This window comes from Hyaena hyaena, unplaced genomic scaffold (assembly GCF_003009895.1).
Source record: "Hyaena hyaena isolate Hyena2069 unplaced genomic scaffold, ASM300989v1 scaffold_255, whole genome shotgun sequence".
NCBI classification, from domain to species: domain Eukaryota; kingdom Metazoa; phylum Chordata; class Mammalia; order Carnivora; family Hyaenidae; genus Hyaena; species Hyaena hyaena.
Window position 1 is genome coordinate 1,500,971 of NW_024080888.1, and position 22,287 is coordinate 1,523,257.

At 34.6% G+C, this 22,287-nt stretch overlaps 1 protein-coding gene across 5 annotated transcripts in view; it reads left to right on the forward strand.

Moving 5' to 3' along the window:
• SNCA (synuclein alpha) overlaps positions 1–22,287 on the forward strand; it is a 154,715-nt gene that overhangs the window by 9,507 nt on the left and 122,921 nt on the right. For all 5 annotated transcript variants that reach the window (XM_039245375.1, XM_039245376.1, XM_039245372.1 and 2 more), the window contains exons 3-4: positions 2,938–2,979; positions 12,024–12,166. In XM_039245375.1, the coding sequence (XP_039101306.1) occupies positions 2,938–2,979; positions 12,024–12,166 (185 nt within the window). The remainder of the gene's footprint in view (positions 1–2,937; positions 2,980–12,023; positions 12,167–22,287) is intronic.

The window sequence follows — 22,287 nt, forward strand, 5'->3', positions numbered from 1 at the left end:
TTGGAAACTGATCCAAACTTACAAAGGTGGATGACAATTCTCTAAGACTTAGGAAAGATGCTCACTCCATATAGAAAGTTATACAATGAGAAGACAGCAGCACTGTTTAAACTCCTTTTGATAAGTGTTTTTACAACGAAATGAAACGGTTTAATTCTCAATGTCTTAATCTATAATATTACAATATAAAGATTTGACTAGTTTTTCACTGACCTACAAATTTATAAATGAGTAAGAGAATTTTTAATGTTTTGAAAAAAACATTTAAAGGTCATGGAACAAATGTACTGTTTACTACCAATTAATTGTCATTTCCTTCATTGATATTTAAGACCAGTCTCTACAGCTTCACCTCAGCACGTGTATGCTCACCTTACAATCCCACAGTTCTGTGCAAAGTGAACACTGACACTAAAATATGCACATGTAAACACACGAACACATTGACACATCCTATGATATATATGTAAAATATTATGTTGTATCCTTTTATATATTTAATAACTGCACAATTTCATTTATATGAATTTTTCATTAATGATTTGTCCTATATTTCACCTGAAAATCCCTTTACAAATATTATATGAAAATAATAATAGTGATTTCTTACTATTTGCTATGTATCAAACATAGTTTTAAGAACTTTATATGTATATTTCCTTTATTTTCATGTTTGCCAAATGATGTATATTTGATTATTATGATAAAGATTGTAATGCAAGAAATCTAAATCCAGAACACACATTTAAAATTTTAATTTAATTTATTTTTATTATTTAAATATGTTAACATCCAATGTTACATTAGTCTCAGTTGTAATAGTGATTTGACAATTCTATACATTAGTCAGTGCTCACTGCAGTGAGTACAGCCATCTGTTGCCATACAATATTATTGCAGTAAAGTTGAGTATATTCTCCATGTGGTACTTTTCATCTCTGTGGCTTATTTATTTTATAACTGGAAGAGGTTGTACTTCTTAATCCTTTTCACCTACTTCACTCATCTCCCACCCACCTTCCCTCTGGCATTCACCAGTTCTCTGTATTTATGAGTCTGTTTCTGTTTGTTTGTTTGTTTGTTTTGTTGTTTAGATTCCACAGGTGCAATCATATGGTACTTGTCTTTCTCCATCTGACTTATTTCACTTAATATAATATCCTCTATTGTCCATCCATGTTGTTCCAAATAGCAAGATCTCATTCTTTTTTATGGCTGAGTAGTATTCCATTGTGTGTGTGTATGTATGTATATATAACACACTGTATTTTCTTTATCCATTCATCTATCTGTGGACACTTAGGTTGCCTTCATATCTTGGCTATTAAAATAATGCTACAATAAACATAGGGATGCATATGTCTTTTTGAATTAATGCTTTCATTTTCTTCAGGTGAATATTCAGTAGTGGGATTACTGAGTCATATGGTATTTCCATTTTTAAGTTTTTGAAGAACTTCCATACTGTTTTCCAAAGAGGTTACACCAATTTACATTCCCACCAATAGTGGCCCAAGGATTCCTTTTTCTTCACATCTTTGCCAACATTTCTTTCTTTTTGATACTCACCATTCTGACCAGTGTGAGGTGATATTTCACTGTGGTTTTGATTTGTACTTATGTGATGATTGGTGATGTTGAGCATTTTTTGATGTGTCTGTTAGGCATCAGTATGTCTTTGGAAAAATGTCTATTCAGGCCCTCTATCAATTTTTTAAAAATATTTTATTTCTGAGAGAGACAGTGTGCGTAGGGGAGGGAGGGCCAGTGAGAGGGGGAGACACAGAATCTGAAGCAGACTCCAGGCTCTATGCTAGCTGTCAGCACAGTGCCTGATGCGGGGCTCGAACCCACCAACCATGAGATCATGACCTGAGCCGAAGTCGTACACTTAACTGACTGAGCCACCCAGGCGCCCCCCTCTATCCATTTTTAAATTGGATTATTTGTTGTTTTTGGTGTTGAGGTGTAAAAGTTCTTCATATGTTTTAGATATTAGTCCATTATCAAATATATCCTATGGGAAATCCTCTCCCATTCAGTAGGTTCCCTTTTCATTTTGCTGATGGCTTCCTTTGCTATGCCAAAAGCTTTTTATTTTGGTGTATTCTCCATCATTTGTTTTTGCTTTTGTTAACTACGTCAGAAGACATATGCATAAATATGTTGCTAAGATTGAAGCCCATTTTGAGTTGATTTTTGCATATGGTGTAAGAAAGTGGTTTGGTTTTACTATTTTGCACGTAGCTGTCCAGTTTTCTCATCACCATTTATTGAAGAGACTATCTTTTCCCATTGTATTTTCTTGTCTTCTTTTTCATAGTTTAGTTGACCATGTAAGTCTGGGTTTATTTCTGGGGAAAAACTACATTCTTACCTACAATGCTATAGTTTATTTTATGTTTTATCTTTATTGGAAGTCCTTCAATATATTCAAATTGAAACTTCCTAACTATTTTGAAATGGTTTTATTAAATGTGATACTTTTCTTGACTGTTTAGTAAAATCTAAGTTTAAATATGATGCATCCAAATTTCACTTAATGCCTTTATTGCATATTTTCATAAAAATATTCAGCAAACATTTAGTGAACACCAAGCTATGTATGGAATTGTTGAATCACTATATTGTACACCTGAAACTAATATAACACTGTATGTTAACAAATGGGAATTGAGATAAAAACTTAAAAACAACGTTTTAATTGTGGGTTAAAATTTTAATGAGAGAGAACCTCCTTCTAGCATTGCTTCTTTCTATTTGTTGTGTGATTACCATATTTCCTTGTTTTAGGTGGGTTTTTTTTTACACCTACGGATATCTTTCTATATGAGCTTCTGAAGATTGAGAATTTTCATTAGTTGCATTTAAAGCTAGCTAATCAGCAATATAAGGACAATTTAAGACTTATTTATATTTTAAAATTTGTTTTTATAGGCTCCAAAACCAAGGAAGGAGTGGTTCATGGTGTGACAACAGGTAAGCTCCATGGGGCTTATATTCAAGAATGATGTGGAAACTGGTAAGCATCAATCATTCAGAATGTAATTGTAAACAACCACTGTGGTCATAGAGAAGCATTCTAAGGGAACAACAGCTTTGTTTAACCTTAATTCTTTATTACGTATTTTTAAGTAGGTTAATATTTATTATAAATAAATAAAATGCAATATATTTCACTGTCAAGAATGATGGCTCTGAATTGACCAGATAGGTTTAATTTATGGTAGTAATAGCATTTGAATATTCTGACCAACATAACACTTTGGGAAATGGCTACCATAAATTATGTATAGGAATTGCCATTTTTCAAAGGATTAATGTAAAATTTTCTGTTTAGAGTATAATAAAACATTCTGACATTAAACTATACTCAGTATAATATTTCCTTGATGATTCAGAAAGCGTTTCTGGAAACACCCTTGGAATGATCGGTGAAGTATTTATTGTTTCTGTCTCTATTTGGCATAATTTCATCAAGAATCTGAATAGGTCTATAAGAAAATTGTAATAACTTAATATCAAAAATGATGAAAATGTTGGTGGTAATGATGAGAAGGAAGAGTCTGATAGGGATAGAAATAGAAAAAAATGAAAGGAGAACTGAAGTTTAATAATCGTAAGAGCCCAGAGACTTGCTGTGATTCAGTTTCATGTTGTATGTATTCCAGGCTGCCTGGCAAATGCAGTAAAACAGGGTATATAAATCAGAAATACAATTCATACGACCAGAGAGCAGTAAGTGTAATAGTGTCTCAGAAAGATACCATGTTCCCATTACTGAATTATAAAATGGAAATGGGGAAAATCAAGTGAGAGTATTAATACAGTACTGTGGTTGATACCATAATTCTGGAGCCAGACTTCCATGGTTTAAATTTCTACTTATTGTTTGTGAGTTGTGTGATTTTCTGCAGGAATCATAACTTTTTTGTGATTTAGTTTCCTCATCTATAAAATAATAAAGAGAATTAATGTATATAAACTCCTAGAGTAATGAAGACAAGTAGTGTGTATTATGTAAGTGTTATTTATCCTCACTTTATAATGAGTCTATCTTGAACATTTTACAGATAGTGGAGAAAAATATTTCATATGACTACTTTATACATACTTTTGATAAATAAGTGAGGATGCAAGATTAAAACAGAATGCTTTGAAACTGTTTCTGCTAGAAGGTAAATTAAAGTATGCTGTTTGGGGCGCCTGGGTGGCTCAGTCGATTGAGCATCCGACTTTGACTCAGGTCATGATCTCTCAGTTTGTGGGTTCGAGCCCCATGTGGGGCTCTGTGCTGAAAGCTCTGAGCCTGGAGCCTGCTTCAGATTCTGTGTCACCCTCCCTCTCTGACCCTCCCCTGCTCATGCTGTGTGTGTGTGTCTCTCTCTCAGAAATAAATAAAACATTAAAAAAAAATATGCTGTTTGTATTTGCTGTGTTGGCAATTCAATCAATATGTAATGCCAAGAACTAGGCAAGTAAATAAACTGTATTGACTTGTAGGGACCTTTCCATAAATATGATGTTATTAAGCATGATTTTAATATGACCTGGATAGCGGTGCCTGGGTGGCTCAGTTGGTTAAATGTCCAGCTTCATCTCAGGTCATGATCTCACGGTTTGTGGGTTCGAGCCCCGCATCATATTTGGAAGCTTTGGATTCTGTGTGTCCCCCTCTTTCTGACCCTCCCCTGCTCTCTCTGTCTATCTCTCTCTCTCAGAAATTAAAAAAAAAAAAATGACCTGGATAGCAGACAGTTGGAGACTGTACTATTTGAATGGCATAGTTAGATTAGTGGTGTTCCAATTGATAGTTGAAGAATCCATGTGGTTTATTTATTTATTTATTTTTTTACAAATAGTTTATTGTCAAATTAGTTTCCACATAACACTCAGTGCTCATCCCCAAAGTGCCCTCCTCCATGCCCATCCCCCATCCCCCCTACATCCATCAGTCCTCAGTTTTTGTCAGCATTCAAGAGTCTCTCATGGTTTGCCTCTCTCCTTTTCCCCCACCATTTCCGCCCTTCTTCTCCCCCTTGTTCTTCCGTCAAGTTCCTCCTAATCCTCTTATACGTGCAAACATATGATATTTGTCCTTCTCTGCCTGACTTATTTCGCTCAGCATAACACCCTCAAGGTCCATCCATGTTGCTACACATGGCCAGATTTCATTGTTTCTCATTGCCATGTAGTATTCCATGGTATAGATAAACCACATCTTCTTGATCCATTCATCTGTTGATGGACACTTAGGCTCTTTCCATGTTTTAGCTATTGTGGAGAGTGCTCCTATGAACATTGGGGTACATGTGTTCCTATGCCTCAGCATTTCTGTATCCCTTCGGTAAATTCCTAGCAGTGCTATTGCTGGGTCATAGGGGAGTTCTATTGTTAGTTTCCTGAGGAACCTCCACACTGTTTTCCAGAGGGGCTGTACCCGTTTACATTCCCACCAACAGTGTAGGAGGGTGCCTGTTTCTCCACATCCTCGCCAGCATCTAGAGTTCTCTGATTTGCTCATTTTAGCCACTCTGACTGGTGTGAGGTGGTATCTCAGTGTGGTTTTGATTTGTATTTCCCTGATAAGGAAGGATGCTGAGCATCGTTTCATGTGTCTGTTGGCCATCTGGATGTCCTCTTTGGAGAAGTGTCTGTTCATGTCTTCTGCCCATTTCTTCACTGGGTTGTTTGTTTTTCGGGCGTGTAGTTGAAGAATCCCTGTGGTTTAGAAAGCAGATAAGCAGGTGGCCAAATTTGGAGTCTGTGGTAAAATGAAAGAATACAGCTAATATAAAATCATGTAATGGAGACAATGGAGATGGGCTGCAGGGACAACTGTTAACAAAGCACTTTTATCTTCTCCAGAATGACAGATAGTAAATGGCTGTGTGTGTGTGTGTGTGTGTGTGTGTGTGTGTTACTGAAGTTTGTACAATAAGGCAATATTTTGTTTCTGAAGAGCAGTAGCCTGCTACCTTATGATTCTCTGATTTTATAATATTGAGAAGTTTTTGTATCATGTCTTTGACATACTGAGGAATCTGAGATGACACATAGGAAAGATGTTTTCATAATTTAGTTTAATCTAGGGCTTCTCAAATGAATGTGACCTTATTTAAATTGTTACTATAATTGAATGAAACCAGTGTTCCACACAAAACTATGGAAAATGCTGCTAAGCAGCAAGGCCATGATAATTTTGATATGGGTGATATTTACAACCATTGTACTAATCAACTGCCCTGGCAATAGTAAAATATTAAAAAAATGTCATAGGTAGTCTGACCAGGAGAAATGCATTGGGATAAATCTGTAATAAATACCATCCTTCTCACATATCAGGTTGTGAATCAGATTATTTAATATAAAATCCAAATTCCAAGTATAAGGATAAATAAGACAATTACCTCAATGGTTAAGGAGAAGAATTAGATATTATACTTGGTCTAAAATATTTATCATGGCTACATAATATAAGTGCAAAATCTATTATATAGTATATAACATTATCAGCTGATGTGAAAAGAAAAGTTTCCTTAAGATTCATCCCATTACTTATTTTTGCGGGAATATCAACTTCAATAAACTTACTTAGACCAGGAGTTTTCTACCTAAAAAAAATTTCAAGAAAAATGAATTCCCCTGGTTAGATAATCTCACAAAAAAAAAATCTAAAAATTGCTACCTTAAACCCTAGCTTTTTTATAACAGTTCATTAATGTTGTAGTTGCCAACTGAATACATAATTTTATAGAAAAATATAAGCGTGTATTTAATCTGGACTTACTGAATGACATATCTTTGAAGGTCCTTAAAAAAATAAATGTTATTAGGGCACCTGGGTGGCTTAGTTGGTTAAGCGTCCGACTCTTGATTTCTGCTCAGGTCAGATCTCACACTTTGTGAGTGAGATCCAGCCCCGCATCCAGCTCTGTGCTAATAGTGTGGAATCAGCTTGAGATTCTCTCTCTGCCTCCCTCTCTCTTCCCTTCCCCCACCTGCTCTCTCTGTCTCTGTCTCTGTCTCTCTCTCTCTCAAACTTAATAAACAAACATAAAAATAATATGAATGTTAATAAAACCTTACTTTTTCCCTCATGGAAGTATGGTATAAAGAAATTCCAATTAGTGGAGATTTTCTGAAGGTTTTGATTCTTAGAAACAGAAGTTTATTACATGTTAATGAACACAACCAATTTCAACATGCTTTAATTTAAATTTCCAAATTAAAATGTTTTATGACATAAATTTATTTCCTCAAATATATGATTTGTACTCTTCAAAGCTAGTATTCCTAACTTTTTAATTATGTTTAAAAACAAAGTTTGGATTTACTATATCTATTCAAAAAGTTGGTGCCACATTTCCTTTCTGAAATTTTATTTTTGACTTAAATCTAATTATCAAAGTTAATGAATAAATTACAGAATACACAAAATTTCTCTTAATGCATTCAAAATCATTTATTGAGTATCTGCTGTGAAATAATATGAAGAAAAGTAACAGGATCTCTGATTTTAAAGAACTCCAAATAGACTGGTGGAGGTGGATAGACATAATGGGAAGTGAATAATTCTGGCACAAAGTTCAATAGCAGAGATATATCTAAAACATTAGGAGATCACAGGAGGAGGAACAGGATACCTGTTGGGGATAAGGTTTTTAACGTGGAATTAGACATCTGAGGTGGATTTTAACAGCAGCTTGAATTTCCTGAGTAAATAGACAGGAGATAATAAACTATTTGTAAAAAAAAAAAAATAGACAGGAGATATCTGAAAAGGATCAAAGGTTCTGGCCAGATGAAGCTGTATGAAAGAAATTGGGAAAGCTAGGAACATTTGGGGGAAAACATTAAATATTATACTATCAGTTAGTTGGAAGGAAGTATCCATTTTGATCCTGGTTGTGAGGTCTTTTCCCTTAAAAATGAATATTATTTATTAGATGAAAAATGACTAATTTGAATGTGACTCCTTTCCTTTTGTTTTGTCACCCTTTTGTTTGGCATATCAACGAAGAGAGAAACAATGTAAAAGTTCTTAAAGGGGATTTGGGGCTCAAGGTCAGTGGATAATCCACTAGATAAATCAAGTCCAATGACCTCTTTTAAAATGTGTCTATTATTGCTACATTTACACTCTTGTCATTTTGTAATGGAACTAATTTACTTATTCTTACAGTGATAAAACCTGGCCAATTATAATAAAGTACAGAGTGCATTTTATTGTGAAGTTTATGTGCACTAAAAGTAATGTGTATATATATACAAAGCAGAGTCTAGATATTGTGAAAATAACCTCTCATGGCTGGCAGAAAAAATATGAGTCTGTAAAAAGATCATAATTTATTCTTGTCTTTGAGATACTGTAAGAAGAAAGTGTTCATTTTTCAAGCAAAATTTTCTATTCATGTCCTTGGAAAAAAAATGAAATGACAAGTTAAAGCCCAAAATTCACTATTTTTAAAGGATCAACATTCTGGAAATGTTTAAAAACATGAAACCTCCAGTATAGCTTCTCACTGACATTTAAATTGAACTTTGCATTGGGAATAGCCGTTGCTTGTTAAGAGGCATCAACGATATCCCTAGAAGTGGCAGAGGGCAAATATCAAATAACATCTTCTAGGGACTCTTCGTGGTTTTATACTCCCGGCTCAATTCAGTTTTTCCATGCTACCTAGAACTGAAGAGTAAGCATCTGTCCTTACAGACTACCTTACTTCCATGACCTGCTATCCAAAACCCAATTGCTTTGTCCACATTGTTCAGTCGTTGGCCTCCTCCAATGGGTGACATGAAGTCGGTATAATAATCATGTGACTAGCATATCACAACTACCACCTTAACAGCCGACAGTGTAACTCGTCGAATCCCTTGGGATGGGACGTACCTGGAGAGGATGTAAACAAGCATAAAACATAACTTCCCACCCCCCAAAAATGTCTCCATTTTCTTAGGAGAGGGCCTGAGGAAAAATGTCAGTTAAAACCCCAAATTCTTGATATCTGGTGAAAAAGCAGAAAATAAAAAGTTTGTGAGGCAAAAAGAAGGCAAACATTACGTAAATGGAGATAAGAGACACAAGATGTAGACTTTATAAGGGTTACAATTTTTAGATGAAGAGAGATTTTTTTTCCCTATTGACTTTGAGATTAATAAAAGAGAAGAAGCTCTTGTCTTTTGTTTTTTCATAGAACTCCTCATTTCATTGAAACAAACATTTTTATTGGAGTTTCCTTTATTTGGCAATTGCACGGAGGTAATATACAAAGATTAAAAAAACAATTATATCAGATACGGTTTTGGAGAATTTTTGATATGAGATTAAGTCTTTGTTTCTAAACCTAATCACAAACTATTCACACTGTCTTCTCTCAATCTTTAACTTATTTTAAAAAAATCTACTGAATCATCATATTGTATTTTGTTTTATGAAAACAAATTGTAAATTTGCTCACCAAACTTCATTTTCATACTAAATGTCCAGTTCTTTGTTACCATTAAAATTGTTGAAAATAAATCTTTTTATTACAAACTCTTTTTTGACACTTGAAGTTTGATAAAAGGATTAAAATTTCTTCATAACCACACCTTACTCTATTGCTCATTATTTTTGTGGGCTTAAGTTTTTATTTTAATTCCAGTTAGTAAACATACAGTATTATATTAGTCTCGGGTGTACAATATAGTGATTCAATAACTCCATACATCATCTGGTGCTCACCATGACAAGTGCCCGCCTTGATCCCTGTCACCTATTTAACCCATCTCCACCTCATTCCCTCTGGTGACCATCAGTTTGTTCTCTATAATTAAGAATATGTTTCTTTATTTCTCTATCTGTTTTCTTTCCCTTTGCTCATTTGTTTTGTTTATTAAATTTCACGTAGGAGTGAAATAATATGCTTGTCTTGTATGACTTATTTTGCCTAGCATTGTACTCTGTAGCTCCAACCATATTGTTGCAACTGGCAAGATTTCATTTCTTTTTATGTCTGAATAATCTTTCATTCCATCTATTGTATCTTCTTTATCCAGTCATCAATTAATGGACACTTAGTTTGCTTCCATAATGCTGCTATAAACACTGGGGTGCATATATCCCTTAGAGTGAGTGTTTTTGTATTCTCTGAGTAAATATTTAGTAATGTGACTGCTGGATCATAGGGTAGTTCTATTTTTAACTTTTTGAGGAATCACCATCCTGTTTTCCACAGTGGCTGCACCAATTTGTATTCCCACCTAGACTGTATGAGTTTTCCTTTTACTCCATATACTCACCAACATATGTTTCTCGTGTTGTTGATTTTAGCCATTCAGACAGGTATAAGGTGATATCTCGTTGTAGTTTTGATTTACATTTGCCTGATGGTAAGTGATAATGAACATATTTTCATATGTCTGTCAGCCATCTGGATGTCTTTGGAGAAATATCTGTTCATGTCTTCTGCCCAAGTTTTAGTTGGACTACTTGGGTTTTTGGGTGTTGAGTTCTCTATAAGCTCTTTATATATTTTGGATACTAACCCTTTATCATACTTGTCATTTGCAAATATCTTCTACCATTCTATAGGTTGCTTTTTAGTTTTGGTGATTGTTTCCTTCATTTTTTATTTTTCAGAAGCTTTTTTATTTTGATATACTCCCAGTGGCTTAATTTTGCTTTTGTTTCCCTTACCTCAGAAGACATCTAGGAAAACAAGTTTATCTGGCCAATGTCAAAGAAGTTATTGCCAGTGTTCTCTTCTAGGATTTTTATGGTTTTAGGTTTCACATTTAGATGTTTAATCCATTTTGACTTTATTTTTGTGTAAGTGGTCCAGTTTCATTCTTTTGCATGCAGCTATTCGTTTTCTCAATACCATTAGTTGAAGAGATTTTTACACTGGATATTCTTTCCTGTTTTGTCAAATATTAATTGATCATATACTTGTGGGATAGTTCCTGGATTTTCTGTTCTGTTCCATTGATCTAAATGTCTATTTTTGAGCTAGTATCATACTGTTCTGATCACTATAGCTTTGTAATGTAACTTGAGGTCTAGAATTATGATGCCTCCAGCTTTGCTTTTCTTTTTCAGGGTCATTTTAGCTGTTTGAAGTCTGTTGTGGTTCTATTCAAATTTTGGAATTGTTTGTTCTGCTTTTGTGAAAAATACTGTTAGTATTTTGAAGAGATTGCATCACACTGCTTTGGGTAGTATAGACCTTTTAACAATATCTGTTCTTCCAATCCATGATCATGGAAAGTCTTTCCATTTCCTTGTGTTGTCTTCTGTTTCTTTCATCAATGTTTTATAGTTTACAGAATACGGGTCTGTCACCTCTTTGGTTAGGTTTTTTCCTATGTATCTTAGTATTTTTGGTACAATTGTAAATGGGATTGTTTTTTCAATTTCTCTTTCTGTTGTTTCGTTATTGGTATATAGAAATGTATCAGATTTCTCTAGATTTGTTTTGTATTCTGTGACGTTACTGAATTCCTTTATCAGTTCTAGTAGTCTTCTGGTGGAGCCTTTTTTATTTTCTATAGATAGTATCATGTCATCTATAATGTTCATTTCAGAGGGAAAATGAGCACGTATGTATTGTGTGACGCAGAAGATATGCTGAAAATGGATGTGCTGGGTGAGATTAAAGAATTGGAATTGAAATTGAAATAAAGAAATAATTACTTCATACCACAATAGCTGCACCTTAATCATTGTTTTCCATAAACTTTCCTTAATAAAATGTTAACCAAACCTCAATTGCTCAAAGGCTTTCAATATGTGATCATTACACTTGAAGCACATTTTAATATCTGCATGATTACAGCAACATATCTTAGCAAAGATTTAATGTTTGCCTAAACCACATTCACTTAAAAATTTCCTTAGTTTTATTTCTTCTGACACTGTAGTTATTTATGGCGTGTGTAAATACAGGTCTTTAGAAGTTAACAGCTAGTGGAAGTGAAATTATTGAAGTCCTGGTTGTTCCACTGCCCCTTAATTTGTTGTTCTGGATTTATCCCAGTGGCTGAGAAGACCAAAGAGCAAGTGACAAATGTTGGTGAGGCGGTGGTGACAGGGGTGACAGCAGTCGCACAAAAGACAGTGGAGGGAGCAGGGAGCATCGCAGCTGCCACTGGCTTTGGCAAAAAGGATCAATTGGGCAAGGTATGGTTGCATACATTTTATGTTACATTTGCAAAGTCTCAGGATCACAGTGCCTTCTCATGGAAGGAAGGAATAAGATGCTTACTTGAGGGAGAGCTGACTCACCCTCCTCTTGTAAAAAGAAAAAAAATGTCTACCTTTATGTGTGCATTCTTTTTGGAGACATTAACCCAGATAAATGCCATGAAAATTGTACAGTAATCATGATTGTTACATTTTCTGGAAGAAAGTTAATGAAATGAACAAATGTTATAAATATGAAAAGAACTGTGACATTTCAGAAAGAATGGGTGCTTTCAGGTTGGCTACGAGTCTTGCAATCTCTCTTTGTTGAAACATAACAAATGCTTTGTGCCCAACTGACAGATTTTAAAAATGAAAATCTTTTAGTTGATTTCTTTATCATGACATCATCTCTTATTAAATGGCACATTTGCTTATCGCATAGCAGTTCATTTGCAAATACGTTTGTGGAAACAGAGAGATTTGAATTGTATATCGACCAGAGATTGTGCTTTTGGGGTGATTTTAAAATTCTCAGAACTTTGCATTTCTTGACAAATATGAGACTCTAGTAAGAATATACCAAAGATATTATGACTTTCATTTTAAACAGGTAAGTGATAGAAAATGAGATGTCAACTGGAAGATGAAATTTCATAAATTTTGTGACCACAGCAGCAGACATTTTTGCTATTTCTCTGGCACCGGGGCCTCCTTTCTACTCATTAAACAAACCAAGTACTCCTTTGCCCTGGCTCCTCCCTCTGTCTGCAAAACTCAGCCCCAAGATTATATACTTGATTCACTTCCTCATCTTCTCAGGTTGTCGTTAAATGGTACCTTCTCAGTGAGGCCTACCCTTTACTCTTCGAGGTTGGAACCATTCTCTTCACCTCTGGTATTCCCAGTCTTCCTACTGTTTACTTTCTCCTTTTATACCAGACCATGTGTCACCTTTAACAAAAATAAATAACTTACTTATTTTTTATATATGTTGTTTATTATTTTCTTTGTCCCCTCCTAAAATATAAGCACCATGAGGGTGGAATATATTTATTTTGTTTGGTGATATTTCACAAGTGTCTGTCAGAGTACCTGACACATAGTGGATAAGGAGGAATATTTATGAGGGAGGAAAAGAAGGAAGGAAATAAGTAAATAGGCAAAGTGATTCTTATTTCTGTATCTAATAATTATATGCATAGCATAGCAACTGTGGCTATTCAACTATCTGAAAGTTATAAACAAAGTGATGTTGTAATAGATATTTTGAAAACTATAGGAAAATAGCTTTATTTGCTGGCAAACTACTCTGGGTTATTTCCACTCCATGCAATTCTATGTAGCAGATGGATCTTTAAAACATTGATATTAGAAAGGCAGGACTAAAAACCTGTGACACATTTTAATTTATCACATGTATTATTATCATCTGGGCAATTGATGCTAGTTATGGAAAATCTGGGCTGGACTTCTAGGGAAGTTATTCAGCCTACACTGAAATGTATGGCTAGTGAAAGTAGTGTTCTTTTGTGCGGATTATGTTCTTCAAATAATCATATTACTTGTGCTAATACTTGTACAAATTTCTACTTTCTGTCTCAATTTGTAATTGTATTATAGCTTTAGTACATTTCAAAAGTTAGGAGGGCCTCAGGTATTAGCACAGAGGCAATTAACCTGTTTATTGTCCTAGACTCTTTTGCCAATCTGATAGAAGCTATGTACTCTCTTCTCAGAAATATACACAGTGAATGGCTTAGGGGGATCTTGGAAGCCCATCAATAGACAGAGCCCATGATTTAGACCAATTCTCTGGTTGTGCAGAGGGGGAAAGTGAAATCTACAGAGGCGACGTGAGCAGTCCAAGATCACATGGCCAATTGTAACTGACTGGATACCAGTACTGCTTTCCTATCCACCAGGTCGCTACCCCAATCACTTGCCTTCCTTTTGAGCTTTTATAACTGAATTATGGACAACCAGATTTAACTAGAAAAATTCTGTGCTTCAGAATATTAAGAAACCAGGGAAACATGTACCATCTCCTTCTCACCCCTATCTAAGGCATACAGCGTAAATTGCAAATAAAGCATGAAAGTGCTTCATTTCTTACAAAGTTGGGCTTGTTTTTTACTTTTCTAAAAATATTGCTATTTATCTTAATACTTTAGAAGTATTAGGCAGAAATCTAAATGATATAACAAAATTAACCATTTGGAGATATTTCTCTTATGTGTACTTACAAGTTCTTCCAAATTTTTAATATGAAAATGAAGCCATAAAATCTAGAAATTGCAGCATAGTTATAGAAGAAAAACATTAAACTAAGAATTTAAATAGCTTATTTTCATCCCCACTCTATCACCAGCAGGCTGAATGACCTTTTGAGACTCTCCTAAGAGTCTTTCTCATATAATGAGAAACTATACCAGAAAATTGTTAAAGCTCAATTTAGCAACAATATTCTGAGTTTCTATTATAACTCAAGAAAGATGCTAATAATCTTTCCACTGTGGCTATATCTATGAAATCCCCAAATGCTAGAGAGTTTAGATAAGATCATTCATTTTGCTCATTATGAGATTTGAAGTAATGTAATTTCATCATTCAAACTCTGATCAAAATGATTCTGGTAAACGGAAATAAGTAAATTATCATAGCTTTAACCACTAGTTAATGATTCCATCGACATACTCATTCTTCACTCAAGAAATAATGCTTGCTCACTGTATGTCAGAAACTTTGCTAGACATTGAGGTTAAAATTATGGAAAAACTATACACTGTTTTTTCTCTTCATTAAGCTTACAGTCTAGTGACAAAGATTAATACTCTAATTGCCACACAATATGTATGCAGTCCTAAACTGTGAAATACTATGGAGTACATAGTGCTGAGACCATCCCAGCTAGTATGCAGTAGAGATAAGGGAGAGCATTACAAAGGCTTCCCTGAAGAAGTGATGTTTGTGCTGAGATCTAGAAAAATGACTGGCAACTAATAAGCAAGTGGGCATTGGAGGAAAAAAAAAACATTGCAGGCACAAGTAACAACATGAGGAAATCTCATGTGGGAGGAAGGGACTATGGCAAGTCAAATAGGACTGTTGCTGGAACCACAGAAAATAAGGTAGAAGAAGCTGGAGGGGTGTATGGAGGTCACATCCTGGTTGACCATGTTGAGAATGTTGGTCTTTATTCTAAGAATGAAGGAACCTATTAAAAGCATTTAAGCAAGGATCTCAGCCTATAATTTTGCATGTTGAATAGATGTCTCTACTTGCCAGGCAGGAAGCAGATTAAAGGCAGGGAAGAGTGAAAACCAGAGACATTAGTGGGCTGTGGTGGAAGGAGGAGATGATTGCATATTCTAAGATGTTAGTGGGGGAAGGGAGAGGAATGGATTAATTTAAAGACTATGTAGGAGGTAATATCAACTAGCTTTGGTGGCTAATTCCATGAGGCTTGGGGGAAGAGGGATGTGATCAGCAGGACTTCTGGGCTGTTGAAGTGTATTGTTGGCTGTGCCATTCTCTTGGCAGTTGGTGCCTCTCTTGAATATTAAGAAAACTGCAAAAGGAGTGGCTGTATTGATGTTTAGCCTTCATGCCTTTTGAGGGTATTGGCTCATTACTCCCTGACTAGTGGAACAAATCTTTGTTTTTTTCTTTTCTTTCCTACTTTCCTCTCTCCTTCTTTTCCTCCCCCTCTCCCTTCCATCCTTCCTTCTTTTCTTCATTTCCTCCCTGTGGTGTTTTCTCTTCCTTTTTTTTTAAACCAGAGCCCCAGTAGCTCTTTTTGGTTTTTCTGTTTTTATTTGATAAATTCATTTATTTGAGCATGTTTGCTTCGGTGTACTCATCTCCTTTTGATGTTAACAGAGAGCTATAATGACAGATACCTGAGTATTGTTTTGATTTTGAATTCCATAAATGAAGCAATCTTTAGATCCAATTTCTAATTACGAGACATTAGATTAAAGGACAAATGAGATGTCTTGAATTTTAAGAATTTGCTCTATCAAATATTATTAGCTCCTCTACTGAATATATTAGAATTCTACATCTACTGATCTATATTTTTACCTGTGTGCACATAAGAGGTTATAGCTATTTCATTTCCTAAAACTTATTTGATTGGCATAGTAGAAATAGGCTGCAAGTGCATTGGCAGAGATACTCAAGTTTTAAGTTCATACAAAGAGTGATGGTATATAGGCAAAATTTGTTTCCTACTTCTAATGAGAACAAATTATCTGCTTATACAAGACTATTAGAAACAAACTATCAAGCAAGAGGTTCTGTAGCACATTTATGTTTTCAGTATACAGCTAGTCACTACAACATTTTCTCCATTGTAACCCCTTAACAGTGCTTTGCATGTGGTTACTGCTTAAATCAATCCTTGTTGAACAAATGAGCATTTATTTAATGCTATCTGGATACTCTAGCAGAGCTGGATCCTCAGTGTCCCTAAGGTCTATAATTTTGTAAAATATTTCTTTTTTATTTATAGAGTGAAAATTCTACATATACTATAGAGCTACTGCCTGACAAATAGTACAGCAGCCAGTTTCGTTATCACATGCCATTTAGGCATTGAACTACCTGCATTGAAATTAATAGGTTTCATTCAAGAAATAAGCTTGAAATATTTATAGCCTCAGATACTTGAAATATTCAAGTTCATCTGGGGCTTTTTTTTCCCCATCAGAATCAGAGTGAAGTGCCTAAACAGTGTCATTTAAAAAAAAAATAGATCAGATTTTATTAAGATATTTTTACTGGCCCCAACATAGTTATCTGGAAAATATTGCTTTCCAAATGGGTAGTAGCATTGCATACTCTGTGCTCCTGCCTTAATTCATAAGAAGATAGCTAACCATATGTGTGCTAGAGGAGTAAAACAAAGCAGGTATGAAAAATAACAGACTTGACATCATTTATAACATTTAAGTGCTTCTACTTAACTTCCTTTGACTTAGCAGGGCTACCATGTTTAGCATGATGCAGACTTAGTTTTAAAAACCTGAGTATTATAGACCTTCTAATCAAATAATCTGATGATGGGTGTTGACATCAGCTAACTCATTTATGCCGATTTCATAAATAAGCCAAAGGTCACAATCTTTCAGATTTCTTTGAAGAAGTAAACGCATATTATAGGTATAATCTTAATAGTGTATTGTTTATAACAAGGTAACACAAGATGTCAAGATTCGTGAAATACTCTGATTTACAGTACATTTTTCTTAAGTATTTAATAATGATAGATATGATATATTGTCTCAAATAATGAGAAGTTTGAGTCTTGTTTTTATGCCTGACCTCTGAAGATACCAGCATGATTGTTAGTTATATTTAAACCTAAACTAAAAGCTCTGTTGCAGTGAATTGCCTGATTTGTATTTGTGGTTGTAGTGGTGTATACCATGCGCAGCATCATAATCTTTGGTGAAAGTGTGTTGTAATCAAAGAAAAAAACCTAACTTATCTGATTGGTTTGTTTTGTAGTGGTGTATACCATTCGCAGCATCATAATCTTTGGTGAAAGCGTATTGTAATTAAAGAAAAAAACCTAATTGATCTGATTGGTTTGTTTTAAAATGTATATAGTCAGTAATAAATTGCACTGCGTTATGTAAAAATCAATATTTTAAGCTTATATGAAAGTTCTCTAATATCACATAAATTCTCTCCCCTTGGAAACACATCTATTGTGATGGACTTTCTTTGTATCTAATAATATTTCACTGGGTTCAGGATGGATGAATCATGATTCCTAATGACCCTTAATCTTGTAAGGTTGTACATAAAAAGGTGCACAATAATTATATATGAAGTTGTAAGGAACATGGGCCTGTGGTTATGTTTTCATTAAAATTCAATAGCATTCATTCATTTAATGTGTACTTTGTATGTGCTGGACACTCAGTTGGTCACTATGAGGAATACAGAGGTGAGTAACACGTGGATTGCCCTGCTTTCAAGAAATGTGGAGTCTTAGCTCAGCAACTGACATATTTACTCCTGGGAAAAAGGAGCATCTCTGCTCTTTGAGACTGTGAATGTATGTGTAAAAAGTACATATCCACCATAGGAAAAAAATGCTTGCTGTTAGGAATGAGAGAGAGAGATCTATACTCTCAATATATATTCTACTTTAAATTTGTTTTTTGTCAGCAGACTATGAAATTACCTCACACACATAGAGATAACAGCCACAATTTTTTAGTTGTTTAGACAGAAACATAAAAATTCTTCCACCTGAGTCCTAGGGCCGGTTGTTAATAATGTGTAAATATTATAACCCCACAATATATACATGACTACAAATCCAATTTCAGTTTTCAAAGAACCAATTGTGATAGTAGTTGTGTTTGTTAGAAAATGTATTATAGGAAGAGCATGATAGAACTGCTTCAAGGTACACCTGCAAATAGCTTTAAACCATATTTGTGAAATTGGCTTATTCCTTCATAAATGCTTAATGTGAATTAAAATTCTACTAAATGCAATGTGAAAGCAATAACCATACTTTTATGAATCAGTCTCTACTTCATGTGGATAACACCTATTGCAAATGTCCCCTCACATGCACAAAGAACATTTTATTTTTGATAGTTTCATGAATCAGATACTATTATATATAGAATGATTTCAGACCAAGGCATTTTCATTTTAAAACTCTGTTACCATCTGAGCCATATTTCTACCTCGTAATTCAATGGAAAACCTGGAAAAAGAGTATTAATATGTTTAGGTGACAGGAATAAAAGAAATAGGTGTATTTTTTTATTATGACATAGAGTAGTCATTTCCCAAACTTCAATGATAATCAGTTTTTTTTGTACCTAAAAAATTAAGAATAATTTGATTTTCTGCCCCTTCAAATATAGGCTTTTAGTTTTCCAATTTTCAGAGAGATAGTTGATGGTGTTTGCTCTATCAAGAGAAAATAGATATTCAAAATACACAAGAATCTAGGACAAAATATGTTTACTTGAATTCAAAGGAATAGAAATAAGGTAAATGAGATGTCAATTGTGTTTTGCATACAAATACACAATTATGGAACTAGGGTTGAATGATACATCTCATCAAGCCAATTGTTCTCTGATGAGGAGAAAATGAATAGTTTATCAACAAATTTTATCAAAACTTTGCAAAACATTTAAATATTAAAGTTGTATTTTTTTAAAAATTTAAATTCAAGTTAGTTAACATACAGTGTAGTCTTGGCTTCAGGAGTAGAGCCCAGTGATTCATCTCTTATATATGAAACCCAGTGCTCCTCCCAAAAAGTGTCCTCCTTAATGCCCATCACCCATTTAACCCATCCCCCCACCTACCACCCCTCCAGCAACACTGAGTTTTTGTTCTCTGTATTTAAGAGCCTCGTATGGTTTGTCTCCCTCTCTGTTTTTATCTTGTTTCTTCTTCCCTTCCCCAATGTTTATCTGTTGTGTTTCTTAAATTCCATATGTGAGTGAAATCGTATGATATCTGTCTTTCCCTGACTTATTTTTCCTTAGCAAAACACAATCTAGTTCCATCCACGTTGTTGCAAATGGCAAGTTACAATTTAAATATTCCTCTTTATCAGATGATTCTGGAATCACTAAACAGATATTTTGAAAATTCTCAAAGTAGTATTTAATTCTTAATATGGCTATAGTGTACATTAATACAAGGAACACTGAGCCAGAAATTATGTTTGTTGAATAAATAAACAATTGAAAGAATGAATAAAAGAAGTTTTTTAAAGAAATATATATTTTATTTTCCTGATTAGAGGTGGAAACTGTCTTACTTTTATGTTCTTCACACTAACATAATACGTTTATTTGGAACTCAATTAATAAGAATGAATTCATTTGGCAGTTTTGTAAATTGTTAACTATAATGTAAACTTTTAACTTATGAATTTTGGAATTCAAGAATAGAATTTAACTGACAAGCATAATAGCAAATCATCTCCAATTCATATACATATACACACTTTATCCTATTTGATTGTTGGAAATCCTCAAAAAAGTAAAGAATTGTCTTTTCAATGTATACCATGCTACTTTATGCCTTTGATTTCCCCAATGTGATTCTACTGATTATCACATACATGTTGTAATTAGAAAGAAATAATTTAGAGAAACATTGAAGTAAACGAAGTTAAACTTTTTTTCTTTTAACTAGAAGAAAATCCCGAGGCCCTAGTATCTTATTAGGAGTAGAGATGCTGTCTTTTCTAAATGCCCTTTTAAAACCAAACCCATGGAGAGTAGTTCTAGATGTTTAGTGTAGCTCAGGTTTGGAGCTCAGGCTGATAGAAATTGTCCTCATTCACTCTTGTTGTCCTTTCCTTAATAAGGCTGGTGTCTAGGTCCTGGGTTAGAGACATTTAGAGAGATTATCAGGACTCAGCATCTCATATCTAAATCCTATTCTTTTATAGACATTTTCCATAAAATCTCTTGAACAAAGCCAAAGAAATGACTGTCCTCATTCCTATGAAGTTTTTGTACCAAATCCTGATGAAGCTCCCTGCTGACCTCTATAGGGGCATGTCTATAGACTGTTTGGCTGTGTATCTTCTTGGTCCCTTCCCTTATACTCAAAGGGAGGAAAGTGCATTGAAGAGAAGAAGGCCAGAGAGTGTTTCCTGAAGCTAAATTTCTATGCCAAAACTTTCTAGAATGGGAGCTTCCAGAGGAGGAACAATCCCAAGCTTCATGATAAGCACTAATGCTTAGTTTATAACCTTTAAGGCCTTGCATTTAATCTTCCTTTAGTTATTTCCAGTCTTAAGCAGATTTATTATATAAATATTCAACCAAATATAAGATTTACTTGTTACCAAAACTTAACATGAGCTCAAAGTTTCCTCTCCCCAAGTTCACTCGGGAATGAGATGATATGTCTGCAAAAGGGGAAAGAAGGAAGGATAGGAACAGCAATATCCTCTTGATTGGTCCTGGTTTTCATTTAGCACAACTATTAATGTCCTGGGGTGACCCTCTGATGTAGTACGTGGTATGGTCTAAATGTGCCCATCTATCCCCTCCTAACCTCAGGGATCAAAGACAACCATGCTCTCCTGTCATGCCCTGCTTCTGTCCTCCACACTTGGCCACTGAAGCCCATATACTCTTCTTTTTACCTGATCTGGGCTCAGGGGAAGCAAGAACCCCTGCCACACCAGCCTAAACTCTCAGGGAATCAGGGGAGATAGATATAGGGGAGCAAGATTAAACTCTCCAACTTGGTATGTCAGTCCTCCTACCATGTCTGTGTAGTTATTTGGTCACACTCTATTAGCACCAAGAAAGCTAGCTGGTCTTACTCTTCAAGCAGAATCCTACCAGGGAATGAGATGTGAGCCTTCCCAGCTCACAGACCTCTCCAACTTCATGAGTTACCACTGTCTCCACAGAGAAGTGTTCAGGGGAAAAAACAGATTCTGACACTCCACTAATACTTTCTTTCCAATCTATTCCCCTAGAAATCTCTTTACTCTTTCTTTTCATACTTTACTGTTGTGAAGATAATGAAAGGGTCTGTAACTTGAACTTTTATAGTTTAGTTTCAGTGGCTCATCTTATTTCACAGCAATCCTCATAGCTGTTTAGATGTGGGATAGGGAATTACCTATTACAGCTATTACCCAAGGTTACAGTGCCTTCAGTTGGTGTTTCACATTTCTGGCAATTTTATGTGACAGACGTCTACTCAATAACCAACATAATGGTTAGAGAACAAATTGATACATATCATTCTTGAGGACATGTTGGAAATCTATATTAAAAGCATTGAAATTATGTATATTCTTTAAATCAACAGTTTCACTTCTAAGAATTTAAATGACCATGAATTTAGGGATACCTGGTGGCTCAGTCAGTTGAGTGTCCAACTCCTCATTTTGGCTCAGATTATGATCCCACGGTCGTGAGATTGAGCACCATATCAGGTTCTGTACTAGAACCTTTCCCCCTAGCTGTGCATGCTCTCTGTAAAATAAAATTTAAAAAATAAAAAAATATGAATTTATTTATTATTTATTTATTTATTTATTTATATTTTATTTATTTATTTATGTTTATTTTTAAGAGAGACAGAGTATG